The 23,733-nt window shown below is 42.7% G+C and overlaps 1 protein-coding gene across 14 annotated transcripts in view; it reads right to left on the reverse strand.

The window, feature by feature from the left end:
- UNC5D (unc-5 netrin receptor D) overlaps nt 1-23,733 on the reverse strand; it is a 566,092-nt gene that overhangs the window by 27,139 nt on the left and 515,220 nt on the right. For all 14 annotated transcript variants that reach the window (XM_023252623.2, XM_023252628.2, XM_023252624.2 and 11 more), the window contains 3 exons: nt 19,264-19,413; nt 12,781-12,945; nt 6,662-6,840 (listed from right to left, as the gene is read on the reverse strand). In XM_023252623.2, coding sequence (XP_023108391.1) covers nt 6,662-6,840; nt 12,781-12,945; nt 19,264-19,413 — 494 coding nt within the window. The remainder of the gene's footprint in view (nt 1-6,661; nt 6,841-12,780; nt 12,946-19,263; nt 19,414-23,733) is intronic.

The raw sequence follows: 23,733 nt of genomic DNA on the forward strand, positions 1-23,733 counted from the left end.
AATCATTGAAAAGAAACAGTTAATCCCTAAAGGATACTCTAATGAATTGGGTTAAAATTCTTTGTAGAATTTAATTTTCTCAAATGATGAAAACATCATCTTCAGGCATACTGATGCTGCCAAGCTTTTTCAGTGCTGTTTGAGACCGCTCTTATGAACTGGATTATTGAGGCTATAAAGGGGCCTTGGCATGGTCATCTTTTCTGAAAACTCTATTAGCAGAAAGGAGGAGAGCCTATTCCTTCAGGGCACCAGCACCAACTCGCCACTTGCCTAAGAAGGAATGCAGTGCCCTTATCACCAACCCCTGGGGCTACAGGGAGCATGGCTTTGGTTCTCTGGGAGGGACCTGAGAAGTTTCTTTTCCATATTGCCTTTAGGATGAACACCTGCCACTTATAAACCATATACAGCTTGTTCATGGCTACACTGGTCCCAGGTTGTCTGCTTCAGCTTCATATTAGTGGGCATCTTCATGAGTCATTGACCTCCGTGGAATGAAGCCCGAACATCCACCACTTTGCTGTGTTGGGTCCTTCTGGCTTCACTGTAAGGTCTCTTCACATTTCAGACCCTGCAGAAGTCTCCTGGGCCAGAATCAGAAAAATCTGATTTGGCTCACCATCTCTTGCCTCCAAGGACCTGTGTAATGCTATCCCCCTATATGTTCACTTTCCTTGGAAGAGTCCTACAGGTGATTTTTTGGAAATGACAGCCTCACATCCATTTGTTTTCATTATTTTCAATTTTTTTTTTTTTTTTTGAGAGAGAGAGCATGCGCACAAGGGAGGGGCAGAGGGACACAGAGAATCTCAGGCTCCATGCTCAGCACAGAACCTGATGCTGGGCTCGATCTCATGACCGTGAGGCCATAACCTGAGTGGGTCTCAAGAGGTGGGTACTTAACCGACCGAGCCACCCAGGAGCCCCTCACATCCATTTTTATTACTCGAAGGTCAAGATGTGTTTGCTAGCCTCTAGCCTGCAAAACCAAGAAAGCTGAGTTTGGTTTCATCAAAGTAAATCCCAAACCACAGGAATGAGAACATCTAGTCTCAATGGTCACTGCGTGGCCATCCTCTGTGGCCTTCCTGTGAAGCACGCATCCCGTATGGGTTTTGTTCTCTTCTCCCCTCACCCCAAGTGGCAGCTGGCACTGTGACTGTTCTACTTGTAGTGAATTCTCAACAGTTATTCCAAGATAGATTAGGAAGCTGCTTTGCGACCTTCGTCTGTCCTTTTTCACTGCCCTCTGGCCATTTCACTGTTCCTGTGCATCCAATTAAACGGGTGGACAGAGGAATAAAAGGAGATGACCTCAATATGAGAAGATTCTGTTTCTCATTAGATGTCCTGGTGGAAAAACTAGTTATATAGCACTGCTTATCAGCCATGGGGTTTGAGGAATTTCATTTGCTCACAATTGCTACACCGTCACCCATGAACGTTAACATTCCAGATGAACTATTCTAACCTCTGCATGAGAAATATGTTTTAGTTGACCCTTGAAAAATGTGGGGAGTTAGTCGCCCCCCCACCACAGTCAAAAATCCAGTATAACTTTTGACTCCCCTAAAACTCAACTACCAATAGCCTACTGTAGACGAGAAGCCTTACTGATAACATATAAACAGTGAGTTAACACATACTTTGAATGTTAACGTTCATTAGACTATTCTTATAATGAAGTCAGCTAGAGAAAAGAAAACGTTATTAAGAAAATCCTAAGGAAGAGAAAATACATTCATAGCACTAGACTGTATTTCCTGAAAAAAATCCTATATAAGCAGGCCTGTGCAGTTCAAGGGTTCAACTGTGTTGTTCAAGATTCAGCTGTGTGCTACTATGAAAAACCGTTAATAAGGTGTAATTATGTGCTTCTCTCCATCTTGGCACCCTTTCTTCCATCTCGCCTGCCTCCTCTCCGCTCACACTCTCGTGTCTCCTGCACTTTATCCAGCATCTGTTCCCATAGCAACATGGTCAAGCTGGCTATGTTTTCACAAGAGTTTCTGGAATATGAAAATCATGAGGCCTTAAAGACGAACGATCTAATGGTAGAATTTCAGCTACTGCCGCAGAGCTGAGGGAAAAGACAGGAATCCTCCCTCACATCAGCCGTGCAAACTGTCTTCCTTTGAGACCCATTCTTATTCCTGTCAAGTCTGTTCATCAGGAAGGAAGTTTTTGAGGTCAAGTATAGTTAGTATCCAATGAAGAAGTTCATGTCCCTCATTCAAGGAAGGATTACTGAGTTTCCCCTAAGTAGACAGTATGGTCTTGGTGGGTTTAACTGTAACTTATAAAAAAAAAAAAAGTGTGGTTACAGGGGTATCTGGGTGGCTCAGTCGGTTGAGCATCTGATTTCGGTTGAGCATCTGATTTCGGTTCAGGTCATGATGTCATGGTTCGTGGGTTTGAGCCCCACGCAGAGCCTGCTTCGGATTCTCTGTCTCCCTCTCGCTCTCTCTCTGCCCCTCCCCCACTCGTGCATGCTCTTGCTCACAGTCTAATATTTTTTAAAAAATTTTAAAAAGCGTTGTGACAATACAAAGTGCTACCGAACTTTAGACACAGGAGGATACTTCTGGCTGAAGCAGCTAGTTTCCGATACTAATCTGTTCGGCATCTGTTCAGCGATTCTGCCCACCGTCTACTTCCTTTCCTGTGACCAATTCTCCATTTCGCTGTGCTACCCACCTAGCCATCCCAGGGGGCCAAGAGCACAGGGTTCAGCACAGGGTTACTGCAGCTGAACGTAGAGAACAAATGTGCCACCTCAGCTTTGAAATGCAGCGAGTATGGACCCTGAGTAATCGTCAAAGTTTGCTCACAGAATCTGTAATTGCAACTTTTATCTCTGACATTCTTTGCTCGGCAGTGTGGCTTATTTAGCGTGATCCGTATGCCAGGCAAGTCGCAAGGCCACCTGTGTTGCTGCCTCATAGCACACACTACTGACATTTCTCCCATTCTCGGCGATTGCTAAGCCTTTCACTTTATATTCCCAGTCTTCCCCCCCACCCCCCATTCAGATCAAAGTAGAAACTTGTTTGGCAAAAAGGCAGATTATCATCAGTGACATTTGCATTTTAGCAAAAGGAGGGTACAAGAGCATTTTCACTGGCAATAAAATAAAAGCGGATGTCTCCCTCCCCTCCCTTTGAAAACTTTTCTTTCATGATTTGAGGGCGACTGCTTTGCTAGCTTTTCGATACTTCTGGAAGCTGAAAGGAGGGGGAGAGTCAGGTAAAAAGTGCTGTCACAAGATCAAGGACGGTGAATTCTCTAACAGAAAGTCTGTGTGCTATGGGACAGCTCTCAGTAATACTGGCACATATTGACAATATCAGATTTTTGTGTTTTAACACACGTTAATGATCAGTTCCATGCTATATTGTTTGCAACCCTAAGAGAGGCCAGTGACTTGGCATTATGCAGCAGGAAGTTGTGACAAATGACATCTGAAAATCCCGTTCCTCTCTGTCACGTAGATTTCTTCCCACATAGGAGAAGCTATATTTTTTGGTATAATAATGAAAACCTAAGAGGAACTTGACGATTTCTGCAAAGTGAGAATGAGCTAATAACATGGTACAAGGTGATTTTCAGTAGTCTTTTCTTTATTCTGCTTCTGTGAATATGTTGGTGGCCTTTCTGCTGGAACCAACCAGTCTGCAGAAAAAGATTCTATGCTGTGTCTGCCCCCTCTCGCTCCCCTCAAACTTGGTTGCTGAGCTGACTGAGCTGAGAAGCCTCATCTCCAGGTGTCGCTCTGACTGAAGCGACAGCATCCTATAGAAGTTTTACTAAATGAGAGCAGATTTACTTAAATAAGAGGTGAGCAAATTCCGCTAGGTTGCCTGTTTTTATAAATGAAGTTTGTTAGACAAATCGGCATAGCTGTGTTGCACGTATTTTCTCTGGCTGATTCTCACTGAAGAAGCAGAGCCAAACGGTGCTGAGTAATTACAACAGACCCTATATGGCCTAAACTATTTGCTCTCTGGTTCTTTAGCAGAATAAAATTTTGCTGATTCTCAATTTAAACCATTCTCATTCCATAGTTAGACCAATTTTTGGAAGGTTAAGCTTGAGAGTAAAGAGGTAGGCAGGACATGCCATTCACTGAAGTTGAATATATTCACCAAAGAAGATGCAAAGATAGTAAATTATATCGACCCATGCCATCCTAATTTGCTATTAGTGAAAACTGCAAAAAGTGACACTGATTGAAAACCAACCTTTTCTGGTCACCGTGTTAGAAACTTTCCATAAAGTAGGCTATTTGTATTCCTTATGTCAAGGAAATTTATTATTTTTTAATGTTTATTTATTTTTGAGAGAGAGAGCAAGACAGAGTGTGAGCAGGGGAGGGTCAGAGAGAGGGAGACACAGAATCTGAAGCAGGCTCCAGGCTCTGAGCTGTCAGCACAGAGCCCGACACGGGACTCGAACTCACGGACCGCGAGATCATGACCTGAGCTGAAGTTGGACGCCCAACTTACTGAGCCACCCAGGTACCCCTATGTCAAGGAAATTTAGGCTTTCCTGGAGAAGGGCTCTTAGGGCATACCCAAAGCAAGGAAACAGGCACACCCGGTGTTCACACTGGATGATCCTGGACACCGGAGGGGCAGTGCCCCTGTGCGGCCACTTCCTGCTCATTAGAGCCCAGACACAAAAGGTTGTTTACCTCAGTCTCCCATTTTGAAATGCATTTTCCCTACTGTGGAAGGGCCCAGACTGATGACTTTGGGGCACTCCCTGTACCTCTCGTAGGTATCCTATAAGTGGAGAATAACATGAAATGGAACATGTGCATATTCAGCAAACGAATGACAGCATCATAGATATTTTGTGGCAATTATTTTCATGTGAATGGTGAATTAAAAGTCATCAATTCTCGGGGTGCCTGGGTGGATCAGTCGGTTAAGCATCCGACTCTTGATTTCAGCTCAGCTAGTGATTTCATGGTTCATGAGTTCAAGCCCTGCATCGGGCTCTGTGCTGACAGCGCGGAGCCTGCTTGGGATTCTCTGTCTCCCTCTCTCTCTGCCTCTCCCCTCTTCGTGCTCGCTCTCCTTTTCTCAATATAAAAAATACAAACTTTAAAATTATATATATCAAAATTAAGAAAGTAAAAATCATCAACTCTTATGTTCAGAATGGATTAGGGAATTGATATAGTTCAAACTGTATGATCTGCATTTGCAGAAAAAGGAACAGGGCTGCTAAGCGGTGTGCTTTGGCAGATTGGTACAGGTTATAGAACCAGGGATACCCTGCGGGTCCAAGGCCCATGTCCCCCCTTTTTTTTCTTTGTGAACCAAATTCTGTTCTCTGGGCTGGTTTTTCATTCTTGTCCCTGTGTTGATCAGAAAGTGAGCTTGACATAGTCATGGTGTGCATGGGTTATAAGTGTGACATCTCCTCCTTTGTCAAAATTGCTGGGAAATATTCAACCTAATTTTTTTCTTCCCTGTACACTCATACGTTTCTGTATTCTTTCATTTTCAATATATGCCTTTCAAGAATGTATCTATTCTTTCCGGGCTTGCCTGTCTCTGCAAATTCCGTTTTCTTTTAGCAGCAATGCCTCCTCTCTTGATTTTCCTCTCTCAGCCTGACTGCTTTCTAGTTGGGTCCTCCCTTCTTGGATTCTGGATCCCTTTTAAACTGGGGAGTGGCACTCTATCATTTCTTGGCAGACACCTACCTCCCTTTCAGAGAAGAAAGTCAGGTAGGATGGCTGTGAAAATAAAGAACAAACCATGGAAATGACAGAGCAAGCCAAACAGTAAGAAAGGAAGGCTTTGTCTCAAAAGAAAAAAAAAAAAAAGTACCAGAGAAAAAGAGAAAGAAGATGGTTCTGGCAAAACTTGGTCTGTTTTCTATTCATTCTGGGGCTGGAGGGGCGGTGGGGGGAGAGAGGAGTGATTGGGGAGAGAGAGAGGTATTGCCCTCTCCCTGTTGGTTATCTTTCAAGCCGAGCCAAAGCTGCCCGCCCATCAGTGCTCATAGGAATGGCATCACTCTTGCTCCTTCTCATCGCAACTAATAAAGCCCTACTCTCTACTGCTCCGCTGTCACCCACAAGGTTAGCACAGAGTCGAGGGTCTGGTGAAGCAGCAGGCCACATTCACGTGCCTGGGCAACCTGCTTGTTTTAGGTCCTCTGCCTTCCGATCTGGGAGCTATCATCCTCAAACGTTTAATACTGAGGCACCCGCTTTTCAGGCTGGCATGTCCCTGTTAAGGGTTACGTACGTAACGCTTAAGGTGACCTGATGATGGGAGGTGTGAGAAGCTTTCTTTGTTTCTAGACCACTGGTTCAAGACTGTGCTGGGATCTCCCACAAGCACCAAGAAGACAGAGTCTGTACCCCATGTGGGTGGCCCAGTTAGCCAACCTAAAGACGGGACCAGGACCAAAGTTAAGACTTTTCTATTGTGTCCCTCAAGGCAGAGTGGGTGGAAGGAAATGCCACACAGTGTCCTGTTCTTGTTCTTTCCCCACATATGAAGGCAGGCCTCACATGAAATACGACCAGAGGAATCTACAAAGATATCAGGGCCTGGAAACCGCATGGATACACCCAACCCACTTTGTTTTTCAAAACTCTCAGTGACATCCTCTTTCAGAAGTTGCCCCCGGTTACCTGTTGATGCTGTTTTTCTGTGCTAACATCTGCCAGTCCTTGCCTTTGGCATTAGGGGTATCGAATGTAGCACAAATCCGCTGTCTGATGGAGTAGGGAATTTTGAAGGCTTTGGGGCCAGTCTGTGCAGGGAAAGTGCTGTCCTCTTGTGCAAAGAAAGTGATGGTTTCTCTTTCGCTCTACAAACAAAGAAAGCATGGTCAGGTCTGAATGGAAGCATGACTGATCGACACCGTTATTTTTTTATGAAAATCTATTAACACCATGCACAAAACGCTTGCCTATAGTGATGGGCTCTATAAAATACACTGACACGTTCCCCTTTCTTCTAAAACTGTAAATAACTTCTCTAGTAGCCTGGTGAATCATGTACTGGAGATTTACAATGTGGCTTCCAATCAGGGGAGTCATAATCATCAGCCTTCTACATCCAAAGAGATGTCAGGTGACAGCAGAATTAAACCTTTTTTCTTTTCTTTTTTTCCCTTTGTCTCTCAGAGATATATCTAGAATCAGTAGGAAGAAGCCCCCAAGTGACAGATTTTAATTCAATGTAAGGAATGACTCTTTGACAGAGCTGACCTAAGATGAACGGGCTAATCAAAGGAGCTAGCTGGGCAGGTACCTGTCACGAAAGCTACAAAGGGGAGCTGATTGTATATTGATCATCTCAAAGTTTGTGTTGTCCCGTCTGAGTCGAGAAGCGTGTGATTCCATAATAAATATTTTGGTCTTGTTTTAGAATGACATTGCTTTGGTAATACGTGGTCAGTGATGAGGTCTAGACTAGCCTGAGGACTGGTGCCAGCTGGAAAGCTTCTGCCTGCTGTCTGCCCAACCCACTTCTTATTTAGAGCTCTCTGATGAGGATTGGTTATTGCCATACATACCAGCAATCGTATCCAACATGAGACCATGCAGACATCCAGCAGATTGCAATAGCTGCTGATAAATTTATATGAACCAACAGAATTTTAAAACCTGAAAAGTATCTAACTGAATCACGCCTGTGATTATGATGTGTTACAAGACACAAGGGATTCTACAGATGTAATTAAGGTCTCTAATCAGTTGACTATGTCCTGAGCAAGAGGTATTTTTTTTCTGGGTGGGCCTGACCTAATCAGGTGGCCCTTAGAAGAGAGAAGAAGCAGCTCTTATCTGGAGGCATCTCTCCTGCTGGCCTGGAGGAAAGCAAATAGTCAGGCTGTGAAATGCCTATAGAGTGGGACATGGGGCGAGGACCTGAGGGCACCCCCTAGAAGCTGAGAGTGACCCCAGTCCAATAGCCGGCAAGAAAGTGTGTACCTCATTCCTGACAGCTTCCTGGAGGAGACATTTGGGTTGGCCTTAAAGGATAAGTAGTCATTGATTGAAAAGAAATTGAGTGGGTAACTAGTTATTTTAGGCAAGATGAGTGATTCTTTTCTGATATGTTGGACGGTTATAAAATGAACCAACTCAGGTTTCTTACTGAACAAAAGAGGTTATGAGGAACATCATTTTGAATCATGGTTTGTAAAATTTCTTTTAGCCTTTAAAAATGTAAATCAAGTAAAAATAGTTTCCTTAAATTTCCTGACTGAAGGCAGGCTGATGTCCTTAAAAAAGATGGTAGAGGGGCGCCTGGGTGGCGTAGTCAGTTAAGCGTCCGACTTCAGCCAGGTCACGATCTCGCAGTCCGTGAGTTCGAGCCCCGCATCAGGCTCTGGGCTGATGGCTTGGAGCCTGGAGCCTGTTTCCGATTCTGTGTCTCCCTCTCTCTCTGCCCCTCCCCCGTTCATGCTCTGTCTCTCTCTGTCCCAAAAATAAATAAAAAACGTTGAAAAAAAATTAAAAAAAAAAAAAGATGGTAGAAACTAGAGAGGAAAAAAAAAGGGATTCTATGCAAGATAACATGGTAGCTGTCACTGGGAAAGGGCATCAAACAGTGTTAACATGTGAAAATGTGGCTTGCCAATGAAAACTGAAAACACTGTATGTGTCCATGACAAAGGACTGCAATAGAATGGGCTTTGGGGAGCTTTTATGGCCTCGTTGAGTTGATCAAGCTGACCAAGCTCTGACGTTACTGTTGGCAGGGGAAAGGCCACCCTGATACATAGTCTTCAGGACAGAAGTAGTTATGACTTCAAAGCGAAAAAATGTTACAGAAGACTGACTCTTCAGGCTTTTTTCTCTTTCCTACACTTTAATAAGTGGGCCCCCCTTTCTCTCGTAAAGTTTCCAAATTTCAATATTTGCCATGCACAAGGATGACACTTTATGTAACATTTACAGTGCGTTCTAAAAGACATCTGGGCCACGTAATAAGAATCCTGTAGATACATCACATTTTCTGATTGTTTAAATTAAATATGCAAAGGAACAGCAGATTTCCATGCTCTGCACATCTGAGATAAGCGGCTGCTACTTGGCTAGCTGGGGAGTTGTAAATCAACGAGAAATTCCAAGTATTATGTCTATTTTGTAACAGAAAAATCATCCCCAACCTTCCCACTTTTGGAAGAAAGATAAGAGAATTGCTTGAAGGGAAAATTGTAAGTTCCCATATAAGTTCTTTCTCTCCCCAAAATGGTATTCTTCAATATTATTACATCAATAAGGAAGGATGTAGTAAATTACTTAGCGATTCCTTCCTTCTCTTCACGTTTAGTAAAATTATTTTGCTCCAGTCCCCAATTTTTAGATCGGTGATACTGTTGCTTTTACAGACTAATCAGTTGGTGATCATTGTCAGGTAATTCAGTGAGGTTACATTTAAAGAAAATCAACCTGCTTCTACAGATTGACCCAATAATGGGCACTCTAAAGAACAGAAAAAAAATACATTATCTTGATCACTGAAATAATTTTTAAGTCTGAGAATGGCATGAATGATTATATTCATGTGGAAAGCCATTTACATGAGAGGCATGGAAGAATATGATGGATATGAGGCTGAACACTAAGAACCACAGGCCTTCAAAGAGGATAATCATTGCGCTGATTTAGATATTTAAAATAAATATTTTACAGATAATGATACACGTATATACGTATCTCTTTTACCTCTCCTGTTAAATTACCTCCATTGTTAAACCCATGAAACAGACACTAGGACATCCATTAAAGTTAGGAAGGAGCTGAGGGCCCTGTGCTTAAATATGCAGGGATTTGTTTTGGGGGATGAAGGGCAGATAATTAAAAAAAAAAAATTCAGGTATCTATTGAAAGCTTCAAAATATTTATTTCCTTATTATTGTGAATATTGCTATTTTTAATCAACAAAACCCTAGTTACTAGTTTCTTAAAAGCACCTAATCACTAGCTTATTAAAAGCACCTTTGGCCTAGAGGTTATAAAATATGCACTTTAACACCTGATCTATTATTCCCACCTCCCCGATCAACAGAGGGTCATGTCTAGAATGTATCTTGTCTCCACGGTAGGTAATCCCGATTTTGTAGCGCTTTATGTATCTTCTTTTTTTCTGGGACCATCTGTCACAAAAATCCAAGACATTTTTAGGGAGAAGGGGATGCTTTGTATTCAACTGGATCTATGACCAGACGTATGCTTCTGCCAAGAGTGAAACAATTCTAGGGTTGGAAGGATCATGAGTGATCGTTCGCTCAAGACCCTTCTTTGCAGGAGGACTGTCATGTGAGAAATCTATTCTGTTCTTGAAGACTTATCAAATGATCACTTATTCCAGCCCATGCCATCCTTCTACAGTCTTGAGGAAAGAACTTCCCAATTTGCACCTACTTGCATACTTAAAGATAAAATTTTAATGTGTCATTTTTGTCACTAGTGCCTAAGGCCACTAAAACAAAGGCTTATGTTATGGACAAGGCCCACACTCAGGACTGCTAAATTAGACTTCCTTGACTGAGATCCTGAAGTAGTCTAGTATGGAAATCCAGACTTTGACCTTGAAGGCCGGTATCTCCGTTGGGAACTCTGGCTCCCCATCATTCATTTTATCATCTTGGACAAGAAGGTTGACCTCTCTGAGAATGTTACATCATGTCAAATTGTGATAGTATGGTATTTAATCCACACAGAGTTAGGGTGGTTATATGTGAAAGCACATGAAATGGTACCTGACATACAGCAGCTTTCAAAAGTTCTTAATTTTCTTCTGACACAGAAAATAACAGATTTGCCTAAGAACTATGGTTTATTACAAAGAGATGGGGATGTGCTGGGCCAAATGCAAGCAGTAACACTTGAAGTGATTAATAATGTGATCCTTCCAGGACCAAAAGGGTGATAAAGCTTCTAAAAGGCATATACAGAACGGATGGTGGTAGCCCAACGGTGACTAAGTATTTTTCTGAGGCTGGCCTCTTATTATCAAGAGATACTGCGATGTCATCTTTTTCAAGGCATTGCAAAGTGATTGTAAGCTTGCGAAGCATTAGACAAGGAGATGGAGAGTAAAGGGCATGATTGTGTTTATTAGCTCACTTTCCTTCCATGCACTTTGCACTCCAAAAATTTGTTTAAGCAAGGAGCAGAGGTACCATGATGTATGGAGCCTATCACATTCCTTTTACATAAAGATTTCCTGTAATAGCAGAAGTTGGTCTACAATATTGTGAGCGCCTTAAAGAATAAAAGCCCCTTAAACGTGGAATTGTTTCATTGACCTGTGAATAGACGTTTAGGGCAATTTGCATCAGAGGCATCTTCATGTCCTGTCTTTTCACACTTGCTTCTGAATATGAGAAGGAAAATCTGCTTGGGCTTTCCTTTTGCGTTTATGTTAAAACTTTCCTAAAATTTTTCATTTTACTTTGAAATGTATTATGTTCAAGATGCCATGACTGTTCAAGAAAGAGACTCTAAAAATATCCTACCCTACCTTTCTGGATCTACCTTTCCCATCAAAACTGCTTTAGCACATAATGCTAATTGGCAATAATGAATGCAAATACTGTACAAACATGTCAGTTAAGACAGCTATCAATTTTGAGGTGCAATCCTTTGGAAAGCCATCCACTCTTCAGAAAACCTATTTGGGGAATTAGCAAGACTCATCTTGCGTAAACAATGAATTAAAATGAGAATAGAGAGAAGTGATGATTTTGTAAGGCTACGAAATTGAGTTGTACGTATATAAAACTTTTTACGCCTTTTGCCAAGCCCGAATGAATAAATATATATTATGTATATATTTATACATATCTGTGTCTGTACACACACACACATATGTACATATTCTACTGCTGAACAATAGGATGTGCTCGTCTCCACTAGCCAGGGATTATCTTAAGAGTTGCTCAGAAAAGCATTCCATGTCTCCCTTCATTCTGCCTCTCAGCTACTCTCTCCCTCTCCCCTCAAACAACCATTCAGGAGGGAATGCCGGTGTCTACTCTAGAAGCCCAAGTCTACAGCCACGAAGCCATTCAGTGATTTAGGTAAATCAGAGCCATGGCAGACATCAGGTGTCTTTGTGCAAAAACTCCCAAGTGAATGCCCCCCTGACTCCCATTCTAACTCTGCCCTTCAATAGTGACACGACCTTGGACAATACCCTTTCCCTCTCTGCAGTTCCATTGCCTTACTTTGTAGAAAGAAACTTCTATCGACTCTGTCGTATGTTATAGCATCGGTGAATCTAGATTTAATGGAAATGGGGCTCTGCAGAACCCTGAACCTGGAGGATGTGAGAAACTGTAAGGCAGTAGGGAACCAATCCCCTGAAGATGACTTCTGGAAGACTAGTGAGAACCAGCAGAAAAACCACCCAGTGGTGACCTTGCGCTTCTTCATGGTATGTATCTGCCATAACGTACCATCAGCCAATGATGACTCTCCGGTCCAAGCCCGCAGTGGACGATTAGATTGTTTGTGGTTTTGTGTATAAAAAGCCCTGTACCAGTTCTTTCCCCAAAAGTGTCTCCACAGAGCCGAAGCTCTGACGCGTTGAGTTGTTTCGCCCGTCGGGGAGCTCAGCTCACTCCTGAGCCTGAGAAAAAGTTTATTTGCCCTGGTCGGTAATGAGGATTAAGAGCGAGTGCATTTGGAAGCTCTTTTACAACCTATGTAGCACGATTGAAACAGGCGCATTAATCTTACTGTCCTTTAGAAATGGAGTCAAGTGGTCGTGCAGACCGAGGACTCACCTCTAGGATTGATGTTTGCACTTGGAGGATCTGTTCATGGCCTTTGAGCTGCCGGATGCAGATTTTGCAGGACAGCTGGGTGGTGGTGGGTGTGTAGCGCTCCAGGGAGAAGGCACAGTGCAGGGGCTGTTGGTTACTGCACCACACGCGGGAGAACGGTACCTCCTGCGGGGAAAGGGGGGGAAGAAGAGGCGTGTGGCGTGCAGAGCCCGGCCGAGATGGCTGGCGAATAGGAGAGACTTAAGAGCGATAATTATGAGGATGATGACAGTGATTGCAGCAGAGATAATTGCCTAAGCGACTTTGGTGGAATTGTTGTAGAAATAATGTTCCAGCATATGCCAAGCAGCACAAAAAGTAATTAATGTCAATTCCAATTGATAACATTTGAATTCCAAAACCACAGCGCAAGCACTCAGATTTCATTTGGTGACACACACAATGAGAATACTATCAAAAATTAATCCTCATGTTTTTCCACTAAAAAAAAAAAGAAAAAAAAAAGAAAACATTCTTTAGAAGACTCCAGTGGTCCGTCCTTCTCCCTAAGCCTGGAGTAGGATGATAGCTTTTCACTTTAATGAACATTATACTAAAGAACAGACCAATCAGAACTTACCCCAACACCACAAACTCATACAACTGTATAAACAGGCCACAATACTGCTAATGTAACCAGCAAAAGAATTTCACCCAATGCCAATCACATACACACAGACACACATCCCAGAGAGAGACACAAACACACTGGGCTGCCCACAGCAGTCTTGTTTGCCAACTCCTCATTCACACAACTCAACTGCCAACAATTATGTGTATAGTGCCTGCTAATGACCAGACGCTGTAGAAGATAAACAGTAAAAAACGAGGTTCATTCTCTACTGTCATGGGACCTACAGATAATTGAGTGTGGCAAAAGCAATTTTTACTAAATGAGGGGGAACATAATAAAATCTACATACACCACCCTTTCCCCCCGACCCCTAACTTGTCAGTGCTAGCCAGTGCTGCTCAGGCACGTGGCTTTACAATAATGCGAAGCAGAGGTCAGTCGTTGATATTCTTTCATCTAAAAGGTCTCTCCTTCCTACTCAAATCAAGCTGAGATTCTTGGCAATGAGCACAGAGGCCCAGCCTCTGATAACATTCATCTCCATCTTTTTCTCATCTCATGAATGTGCTTTTTACCTGCTGCTATTAATATAATTTCTTCCAATATTGACACTGACGGGTGGCAAAAGATGTCTCAAGTTTGGACGTTTGATACTCTTTAGTGTGACTGGTGATGAAGCCATCACGGATTATAAGACCAGGGGCCATGATTAAAATTCAATTTGCTCACTTTGAGGAACTGGGAGTCACCTCATTTTTTGTGAGCTCTGATGTGCACACTGGTTCCTAATTTTCTCTGCTGGAAGTCTCACGGATCTGGATTTGGGATGCTTCCTGGGGGAACCAGCAAAGAGGGGCGGGCTTTGTTTTTTGCCCACTCGAAGAGCAGAGCGCTCGCTTGGGGCAGTCTGAGAGAAGAAAGTCGCGCACTAACCCCTACCACACATCCCGGCAAGAAGCATAAGGGCTTTGTGGCTTTGTTTCCTTTGTTCTTCATCCTGAGCCAAGGGAGAGGCAGTGGGGTTTTGTCTCAAGAAGCAGAGACAAGGACTGAGAGAAGGTCCAGTTGGGGAGGCCCCCCAGCAATCTTTGGAGGAAGTCATTTTCCCAACAACATGCAAAAGTGACTTTTCACATGCACCAAATCCCACACCAGATAAAAGAAATAATGATACATGTTTACAAGTTCTACCATTTCTTCTTCTTGTCCAACCCAACTCTTTTCGTGCTTCTCCTCCTAAGGCTTCTTCTATTTTGTAAACTGTGGGCAACCCTTACTTCGTATCTCAGCCTCCCACACTTCTGTGTCTGCTTCCTGAACTCTTCAAGGTCCTGTGTGCTCACAGATGCCCACTGCCACCTCTCTGTGGAGAACTCACAAGAGCTACGTGTCTGGAATTTATCTCATTATTATCCATCACCAACATTATACTCTTCGTCACTACAAATCATTTTATTTGGCCTTTACTATCTTCAAAACTGACTATCACCGTTCACTGTCGTTGTCCTTCTCCAATTTTCCTATCCCCATTAAGGATCCTCATCTCTCCTCATTAGAGCTAACTGTAGTGACCCACTCCCCAGTCTCCTGCCTTCAGTCTCTACCATACTGAGCTAATGAGGGGGTTAGGGCTTGACCGTAGAGGGAAACAGGAAGCAGCAGATTGGCGTTCTTCAGGAAATAGCATTGCAGTATCTTTTTTACCTCTAATCACGAGTGGGGGACACTAGCGTTACCAGATTGCCTGGGAACTCTGCTTTCATTGCAAGAATCCTTTGCATGGGGGCCCTGTATGGCCCCCTGATGCCTGCCATATTAAACATTCTCAAGGGCGTCCATTATCTACGGTCCCATTTCATTTTAATAGCCCTCAAATGGACTCTGCTTCAAACCAGTACACTTTTTATAGAATTACTTTGCACCATCCCCTTTCATGAAAGTAACTATAACACGGGGCTCTGTGGTTAATAGGTGCTTTTGCCTAATTAAGAACACTAAGAAGGTTTTTGGTTTTTTAAACTGAAGTTTGAGTAGTTACAGCATAGTAAAAGTTGTTGGGCTTCAGGGCCAAACAGAGCTGAATTCAAGGTCCTGCTCTTAAACTGCCTCCCCCCACCCCTGCATTTTCTGCAGTGGATTTGAACACTTGATAATGCTTACCTTCCTAAACAACAACAACGGCACTGACCATTTATTACTGAAAAGTGTCCTCTCTGGTATCATTTGCTACATTTCTTATATTTTCTCCAGTAAACATTGCAAGAAAGGTAATAGAATAATGCCCACTTGTAGAGATCATCTTTCCTCGCAGAGAGACATGAGACTCAGCACACACACAAAATCCTCTCTTTTTTCTTTACATTCCACTGCACACAGTGAAAACATTTTAAAAACCTGATTTTAAGACTGTATCAAAAATAATATATATATATATTTAATCGTTGGCTCGAGTAGCCACTGCCGGTAGTGCTCGACAGAACATTTCAAAGTAATGGAATTAGAAGTACTGAAATTAGTGTGTTTTCAGGGCAATCATCTTTGCTTTTATTTATTTATTTAAAAAAAAAACTATCAAGATGCTCACTGAGCTAAGAGGAATGCTGTCGCAAGTAATATGGGAGGACCAAGTGTAGCAAAGTTATGGGTGTTTAAAGAATTCCGGAAATGTTTTCATTTTGATTCCCATTATAATTAGGTTCCTAGCAGATGGAGAGAATGTAAATCACATCCTAGCAGGAGACAGACACTGGGTTGCCCAAGACACAAAGCATGCTGAAGAGACAGCTGCTTTTATCCTAGGGAGGTGAAAGCCTGACTTTGTGTTTTGTAGGATTAAAAAAAATAATATTGTATACTGTTTATTGCAGCTTCTGTACCCTACAATCAGCAAGATAGCGGAATGTGTGATTAAGTAGCACCTAGGTCCTGCTAACCGATTGAGAGCAGAGTTATTGACCTCCTAGACGAGGTCTGCTAAATCTGTGGAGGGGACGATAGCATATCTCTCACTGGGGTCAAGTCTTAAAAACCTGAGAAGAAGAGAAGGAATACTGGTATTTTTGCAGGGGGAAGACTAGAATCTTTCCTTTGGATCAGAGTCAACGGGTGCTGCTGTAACCAGCTCTCCTAAGAACTCATGTAGCCTTCCTGGAGCCATCATAGCTGGCCTCATGGGCAATAAGGGTTGTAGTACAGTATTTCGTTAAATGTAATCCTCCAGAATCTAACCCAACAAGATTTCAAAGCTAGTTGGTCTGCCTATACACAGGGTCTCCTCACACAGCTCTGGATCCAACCTCAATTCACACTGTTCTAAAAACATTTCTCATGCAGTTGATTGATGTCCGACAGGGCAAATATTCTAGGCAGTGCATATCTCCCAGGCCTGAAAATTCTTGGTAAACTCTACCTTTCTGAGAAGAAGAAAGTAAGGTTTCTTATGAGAGTAGGTGTTGGGTACCAATTGGAATATGTCGCTTCTCAGATTCCTGGCTTGAAGTTAGAGAAAGGGGGAGAGGAAGCCCAGTGGTCTTCCACGTGCTGAGTTGGAAGATGGCAGAAGATGACAGGGAGATTTACCAGGTGAAGGAGAGACCTATAAGTGATGTCAGGAAGAGTGAGATTTTCTGTCTCCGTAATAGCTCTTGGTTAGTTCCCATCCACTAAGCGCTAATGAAAAGCCATTCTCTATCATCCACGCCAAGTTTGTCAGTACACATCATGTTCTACATGAGGTTCAAGCAGGATGAACACACACCCTCCCCAAAGTGCTGACATCTGATGCCTGGAGCAAACACAGCATGGCCGTTAAGACCAGCACAATATGTATTCACATAAGCAAGGGGATTTCAGTGATGATGGCAGGGGCAAGAAAACTGGAGGCTGAGGTGGTGAGGGGGGAGAAAAAAAAGGAATGGAGCAGAAAGCCATTTGTGGGTAAGTAAAATGGAGTGGAAATGAAAACTCAGTGGCAAACCTCTTGGTGCAGAGAAAATTAAATTATTTCTCAGCCTTCCAAGACTCTTGCAAATTATGGTCAATTACAGAAGGCAAATATTTATCCGAGTTCCCAACGTCCGGGCAATCCAACCCATCCTGGCAGTAAAGCGTGTTGGGTTTCCTTGTGAGCCAATGCCCTTTGGCTTTGGCTGGCCCTGTTGTATCCTCTGAGGTCCACAGGCTCTTGGCACCCCCATGCCTTTCCTGCCCTGGGCTCCCCGTGGCATCCCTGGTGTTGGAATTATTGTTTAAGTGCTCGTGCAAGATGATGGTTCTTTCATCTGATTTTTTATCTCTAAACATTAAGCTTGATAGTTACTTTGGACTGAGCCACTTGCATTAGATCCAGTGGAATGCTGCCTTTAAGCCTACAAAGATTAGTACAGAGGAGTTTACAGGACTATCAGGATTTGTAACAGTGCCCTAAAGTTCATTCTGGACTGGAAACTTTGAATACTGCTTTCCCATATACAGAAACACCTAGGTCTCAGAACATCATAAACAATACATTTATTCACAGAAAACCTATTGCCATAGGGAACGTGCCCAAAAAAAGTTGTTTGGAGCCACGAGAGATGCTCTAATTGCCCTGAATGTCCTGAAAGAGTACACAGAGGGGCAATCCCCCAGGTAATGAGAAGCCTGTAAAGTAAACAGGAAAATACAACCTTGTCCAATTTCAAAACAGTGAATTTTCGAAGGCGAGAGCATTGGCGGTTCAACTCTTTTCTAACGCTCGTGGCTTAGCCAAGGTTTTTCTCTCCGTGATTGGCCTCGTTCCCATTCTGACAAGCTGGTTTACCTGGTGCAAGCTTCCTTCCTTCCTTCCTTCCTTCCTTCCTTCCTTCCTTCCTTCCTTCCTCCCTCCCTCCCTCCCTCCCTCCCTCCCTCTCTCTCTCTCTCTCTCTCTCTCTCTTTCTTTCTTTCTTTCTTTCTTTCTTTCTTTTTTTTTTTTTTTTTTTTAATGAATGCTGCATGGATGGAAAGGTTAAAACCCTCCAGGGTTCTGCAGGCTATGTTAACGGACACAACAAAGATGTGTGAAAGCCTCCTGTGATTCCAGATCAATATGAGCCCACCAGAAGCTTTTCCAAAGTTAAGGACATGTCCTGTCACCTGAAGCACAGATGACTTTGGCTTAAAAGAAACTCTTGTGGACCAGCCAGCTGCTGCTGCTGATGGTACCCATCACTAGGAATTTCTAGAGAAATCGGTGGCAGGGTCCCACATGGATAAGAGATCTTTCTATGCTAAGCAATTACTCAAATTCCTAAAAGTCATCTGAGAAGACTCTAAGCCATTTCGCAACATTTAAAAATTCTCTGATACGGAGATATGTGAACAATAATATAGAAATATCTTTATATGTTTGTAAAGGGATTCTAAGAGGCATTCTTCCTTAGCCTCTCAGTTCATAATTTCTTCTTCCCACCTCGCCCAACATACATGACAGCAAGCACTTCATATATTCAGGACAAAATCTCTTGTTCCTACCTGGCCAGCCCGGGCTCCCTACATCTCAAAACTGTCACCCTTAAAAGCATCGACCTCCAGATCGTTCACTGCTGACCAGGATGAAAACAATGTCTTGTAATGAACTAGTTTTCATAAACCAACCTCCCTTAAGTGGGAGAAAATTTCCATTACGTGGCATCACGTACCTCCCCCCACTCCGTTAGAAACCCGTGAACTTATGACAATATGATTAATTCCCTGTGTGTAGTCCAAACTGCTGCATTTCTGTGACAGTTTTGAGGTTAAACCCATACTTTTAAAGGAGGAGGTTAGTTAGGAGTACCCTCGCCAGGGTTTGTGACATGCTTGTGGGTTAAAGCAGAGCCATTTCTGTTAGCAGCCCATCTGGCCAGTACCTGGCATGCAGTGAAGGGTTTAATCCTCCAGAGGAACGGGGGGATGTCAAGGACAGAGATCTGAAGACTAAAGGTATTCCCTTTGAAATGCAGCAACTTTGGTTCTTCCAGAAGCTGTCCACCTTGATGCCTTTCATCTGAAACCACTTCCTATAGGGCAGGGAAGAGAAAAGAGGCACAACAGTGAAGTATCCAATTTCTGCCACGTTTCTTTCCATAGGTAGGCATGCTCACTCCCAGGTGTCTCCCAGAAATAGACAGCATGAAAGACACACACTTCTTGTATACCCCTCTAGCCTTGCAAGGTCAGGACTAAGGATGAAAAGCTGCTAAGAAAGATCTGGGCAGGAAGAAATGGTTGCTTTCCATTATTTGCATTGCTTAGGCTTCTAAACATGCCATGCCTTTCTTTAAAACTCAAAGACCTCCCCTACCGCCAGCAAACAGTTATACTGTGGGGTTTCTAGGGCTGTGTGAATTTCATTTGCCAGGACCATAATCAAGGGATGGGTTCACATTTCACACCGACAGTAGGAGCAGTGCCCCCTCCGCCCTGTCATGTGTTGGTCACGAACACAGGCATTATGTAACGCTTATTCTTCAGTTCAGAACAAATGTTACAGGGTGTGTGTATCGTTTGTATTTATAATAATGTTAATAAAAGTTGGGCCAAAAGGCCAAGAGAAAGTAAGTTGTTTACCAAGTTCGGTTTAGCTCAGAAAAAAGAAACCCGGTTCCTGAAGATAAACACTCCTATTATCTTTTGCTGAGAAATCTTTATAATTACATTTAACACAAACGCAATTCACCGCCATTCCATTGAGTAAACCATTTAATTCATCCTGAATCTGTGGTGCTTAGAATCATACTAGAGAGATGACAAGCCAAATAAAATAACAGACATCAATTCTGTAAAAGGTTAAACTCCCAACTGGGGTGAGGCTGTTAGTGTTCCTGGAGATAAGAGAGATCTCCCTAAATCTATTTCTTAAAATCACCATTAATTGACTTATAATTCCCTTGCAGCGTTACCATAAATAAGAAAACTGAGATCCTTTAATTCTGTCCTATAATCTTCCCAGATTCTAAAAAGAGATTGTGAGAAGTCAGGCAAATAGGCTTATAAATACAATAAAACTTACATTTCAATTATCAGTGAGTAAAAGCAGCTACAGAGGTTATCTTGTCCGACTCTTGCCTATGTACAGAATAACAGTAATAAAAACCTTTCTTACTAAGATGCAGCTGTCCAGCTTTTATCCATCACATGTATGCAACTCTTAATTGGTTGCTAGTATCTTTTCCTCAGGACTAAACGATTCAGTTGCAAGGTCATTGTCTCCAGTTCTTCATTTTAGTGAGAGGGGTGTTTCTTGGGGGCTCTTAAGCCAGCGCTGAACTGTCCGTGATGTTGGCAGTGTTCCGTGTGTGTGTTGCTCAATGTGGTGGCCACTGGCCACGTGGCTATTAAGCACTTGAAATACAGCTACCGTGAGTAGAGACCTGAATTTGTCCTTTACATCAAGTTAAATTTAAGTATCCACATTGTGGTTAGTTGTTACTGTGCCAAACAGCACAGTGCTGGGTAATTCCTAACACTGTGGGTCCAGGAGTTGGGCGGGACAACATGGTGGCTGGCATCTGTTGGGGGTCATAAAAAGTGGATGGAACATGGTAGGGTGGGGAGGAGAGGGAATCCATTCCCAATGCTGACTTGAGGCCTTTTACAGATGCTGGTCACCGGTTCCTTGTTGAGATTTAGTGAGTGTCCACTGGAGAGCTATGCTTGATGGGGGCTCTAAGTTTATAGAAATAAAACTGTGTCTGCCACCAGGCAGCTCACAGTCTAGTGACAGAATAGCAGCCGTCGTATTATGATATAGTATCTGACTCTTACAAATACAGGGATGCCTTGGAGGTTAAGGGAAGGCAGAGGGTATAGCCTTGTCAAATGGGAGGAGAGGCCAGGAAAGGAACTGGGAAATCAACAGAAGAAGTGATATTCAAGCTGAGCCTGGAAGTAAATACAGAGCAAGCTATAGAAAAAGGAAGGGGGTGTGCACTCCGGGCAGTGAGCAGGATAGGCCCAAAAGGACGGAGATGAGACAGAGATGGGATAGATTAGGGTAGACAGCGAGTGGCTGAAGATGATGCAAATGTAGGGCAGTGACCAAATCATGAATTCTCGCTTGCTGTGCTAAGGGCTTTGTAGTTTATTGTAGATCATTGATATTCAGATTTTAAGGAGCATAAGAATCTTCTGAGACTACATACACTGTGAGGAGTATGAATCTTATAAACTGAATGTGGAGGCACACGATTCCAATCAATTTTCCATGTGATCTTGGGCAAGTTACTTATTTTCTTTAGGCTTCTACTCCTTAGCTGGGCTTATTCATGGCCAAGCAAAATAGTCAGCATGTGACTGTATGTTAACCTCTTTTCTGCAGATTCTAGCGTGAGGTTAGAAACAATCACGAATAAGAAGTGTGCTTATTATAACCACATTAAAGCCACAGAGTAACAACAGTGTGGACTCCCCAAAGTATATTTGACTAGGATCTCCAATACCCCTTTCCTTTAAAAATCTAACTTGCCTGCATGTACAGAGAAGTAAACTGAGGTCAGAAGATGAAGGGCCTTGTGCAAGGTCACACATTCCTTAGTGGAGAGCTAGGCTGTTTTCACATTTGGGAACTACACGGCCTCATCACAGTAGAAGAGGACTTTGGTTTTAAATCACCATGTACCTTATGTACAGATGAAAATATGAAGCCCACTCCCAGTCCCAAAGACAGCCATCTTCCTAAAGCTATAGGGTTGGTGACAGAGCTAAGACTAAAACAGGGCAACCTGACTATGGTCCAGTATTTCTTCTACATTTCCCTGCCTTTTTCTACGCTATGCTCAATTTTTTTTTTTTTTTAGAGTCATGTGAAGGTCAGACTATTATGAACTCTATCCCATAAATAATTTTTCTACTGTTTATTTATTTTTGAGAGTTTATTTATTTTGAGGGGGAGACAGAGAGAGAGCATGAGCAGGGAAGGGACAGAGAGAGAGGGAGACACAGAATCGGAAGCAGGCTCCAGGCTCTGAGCTGTCAACACACAGCCTAACATGGGGCTCCAACTCACCAACGGTGAGATCATGACCTGAGCTGAAGTCAGCCGCTTAACCGACTGAGCCACCCAGGGACCCCCATAGATAATTTTTCAATGGTGCAAGATATATATAAAGATAACATAAGTTCGTCTGTATTTGCACTACTGTTACATATACTGTCTAAGCAGAATGGAGAACATTAGAAATTTAATAGATGTCTACTTATAATTATCACAGAAGAAAATGGTACCTTTTAAAAATTTCTGCTTTAGGGCCCCTAATTTAAATACAACCATGATTTATTTTTGCTGTTTTAGCTTGCTTTCCTCTCCACCTATTGAACCAACTACCTACAACTAATGGGGTCTCACGATTTTGCAGAGAATAATAAGCAATTATAGTTCTTCTGTAACAAAACAAGCAGTTATTAAGACGAAGAAGCCCAATAATGAACTAATCATCATATTTATCTATTTTTCAAGGCACAACTGGCTTCAGAGTTAAAGAAATAAACTCCTGAGTAAACGTTTTAAAACACTCCCCAAATATAATAAATTATACTTAGCACAGAGTTCCCAGTTTCACCCACAACCTATTGCAGTCCCCTCGGGGCCGGGCCTTGACCTCTGTATTTTTAAAGATGATTCTGATGCCCAGATAAGTTTGAGAATCAGTGATACAAACAGTTCTGCTGAGCGGGTTGTGAGTCATTCATTCAGTGGATATATTACCCTGAGTGTGAGGCGTGATCCTCATTTGATTTTTTTCTCTCTGCTTCCTATATGGCAAGGACCTTATGGTAAATCTCTGGTTCTATTGTTAAATTGATATCTGCATTAATTAAACTCGAAAATAGGTTCTGGCCAGTTTCTTGTCTATAAAGTGTACCCAAAGGCGAGGGTTGGTGCTGGTTCTAGTCTGTCTGCCTCCTCATTTCACACTGGGGGCTGTTAGTTATCCAGTTCCCGGAGTTGTGGCCAGGAGAAACCTGGGCTTTGTGCCTCAGTGAGCTCTTTATGTTGATTTAATGAGACAGGCAGCAATATTCAGGTGTGCTTCAGGGATACTAAAACAGGCAGGCTGAATTTACATATTTATGAGACAAAACTGTTTGAACTTAAGCATGTGCACACAAACACACACACACACACACACACACACACACACACACAGAAATTGTGTCGCTGTGGTGTTTTCCTTTAAATGCTTTACATGAACAATATTTCCCAAGGTTGCATTATTGATAAACACAAGAACTACATCTGGAGGAAATCCTTTGAAATTAGATTCTAAATCCACATTAATGCCAAGTAAGTAATGAGTACCGAGAGGTACTGAATAGGAGAGCTGGGAGCAGTGGAGAAG

Source organism: Felis catus, chromosome B1 (assembly GCF_018350175.1).
Source record: "Felis catus isolate Fca126 chromosome B1, F.catus_Fca126_mat1.0, whole genome shotgun sequence".
NCBI lineage: Eukaryota > Metazoa > Chordata > Mammalia > Carnivora > Felidae > Felis > Felis catus.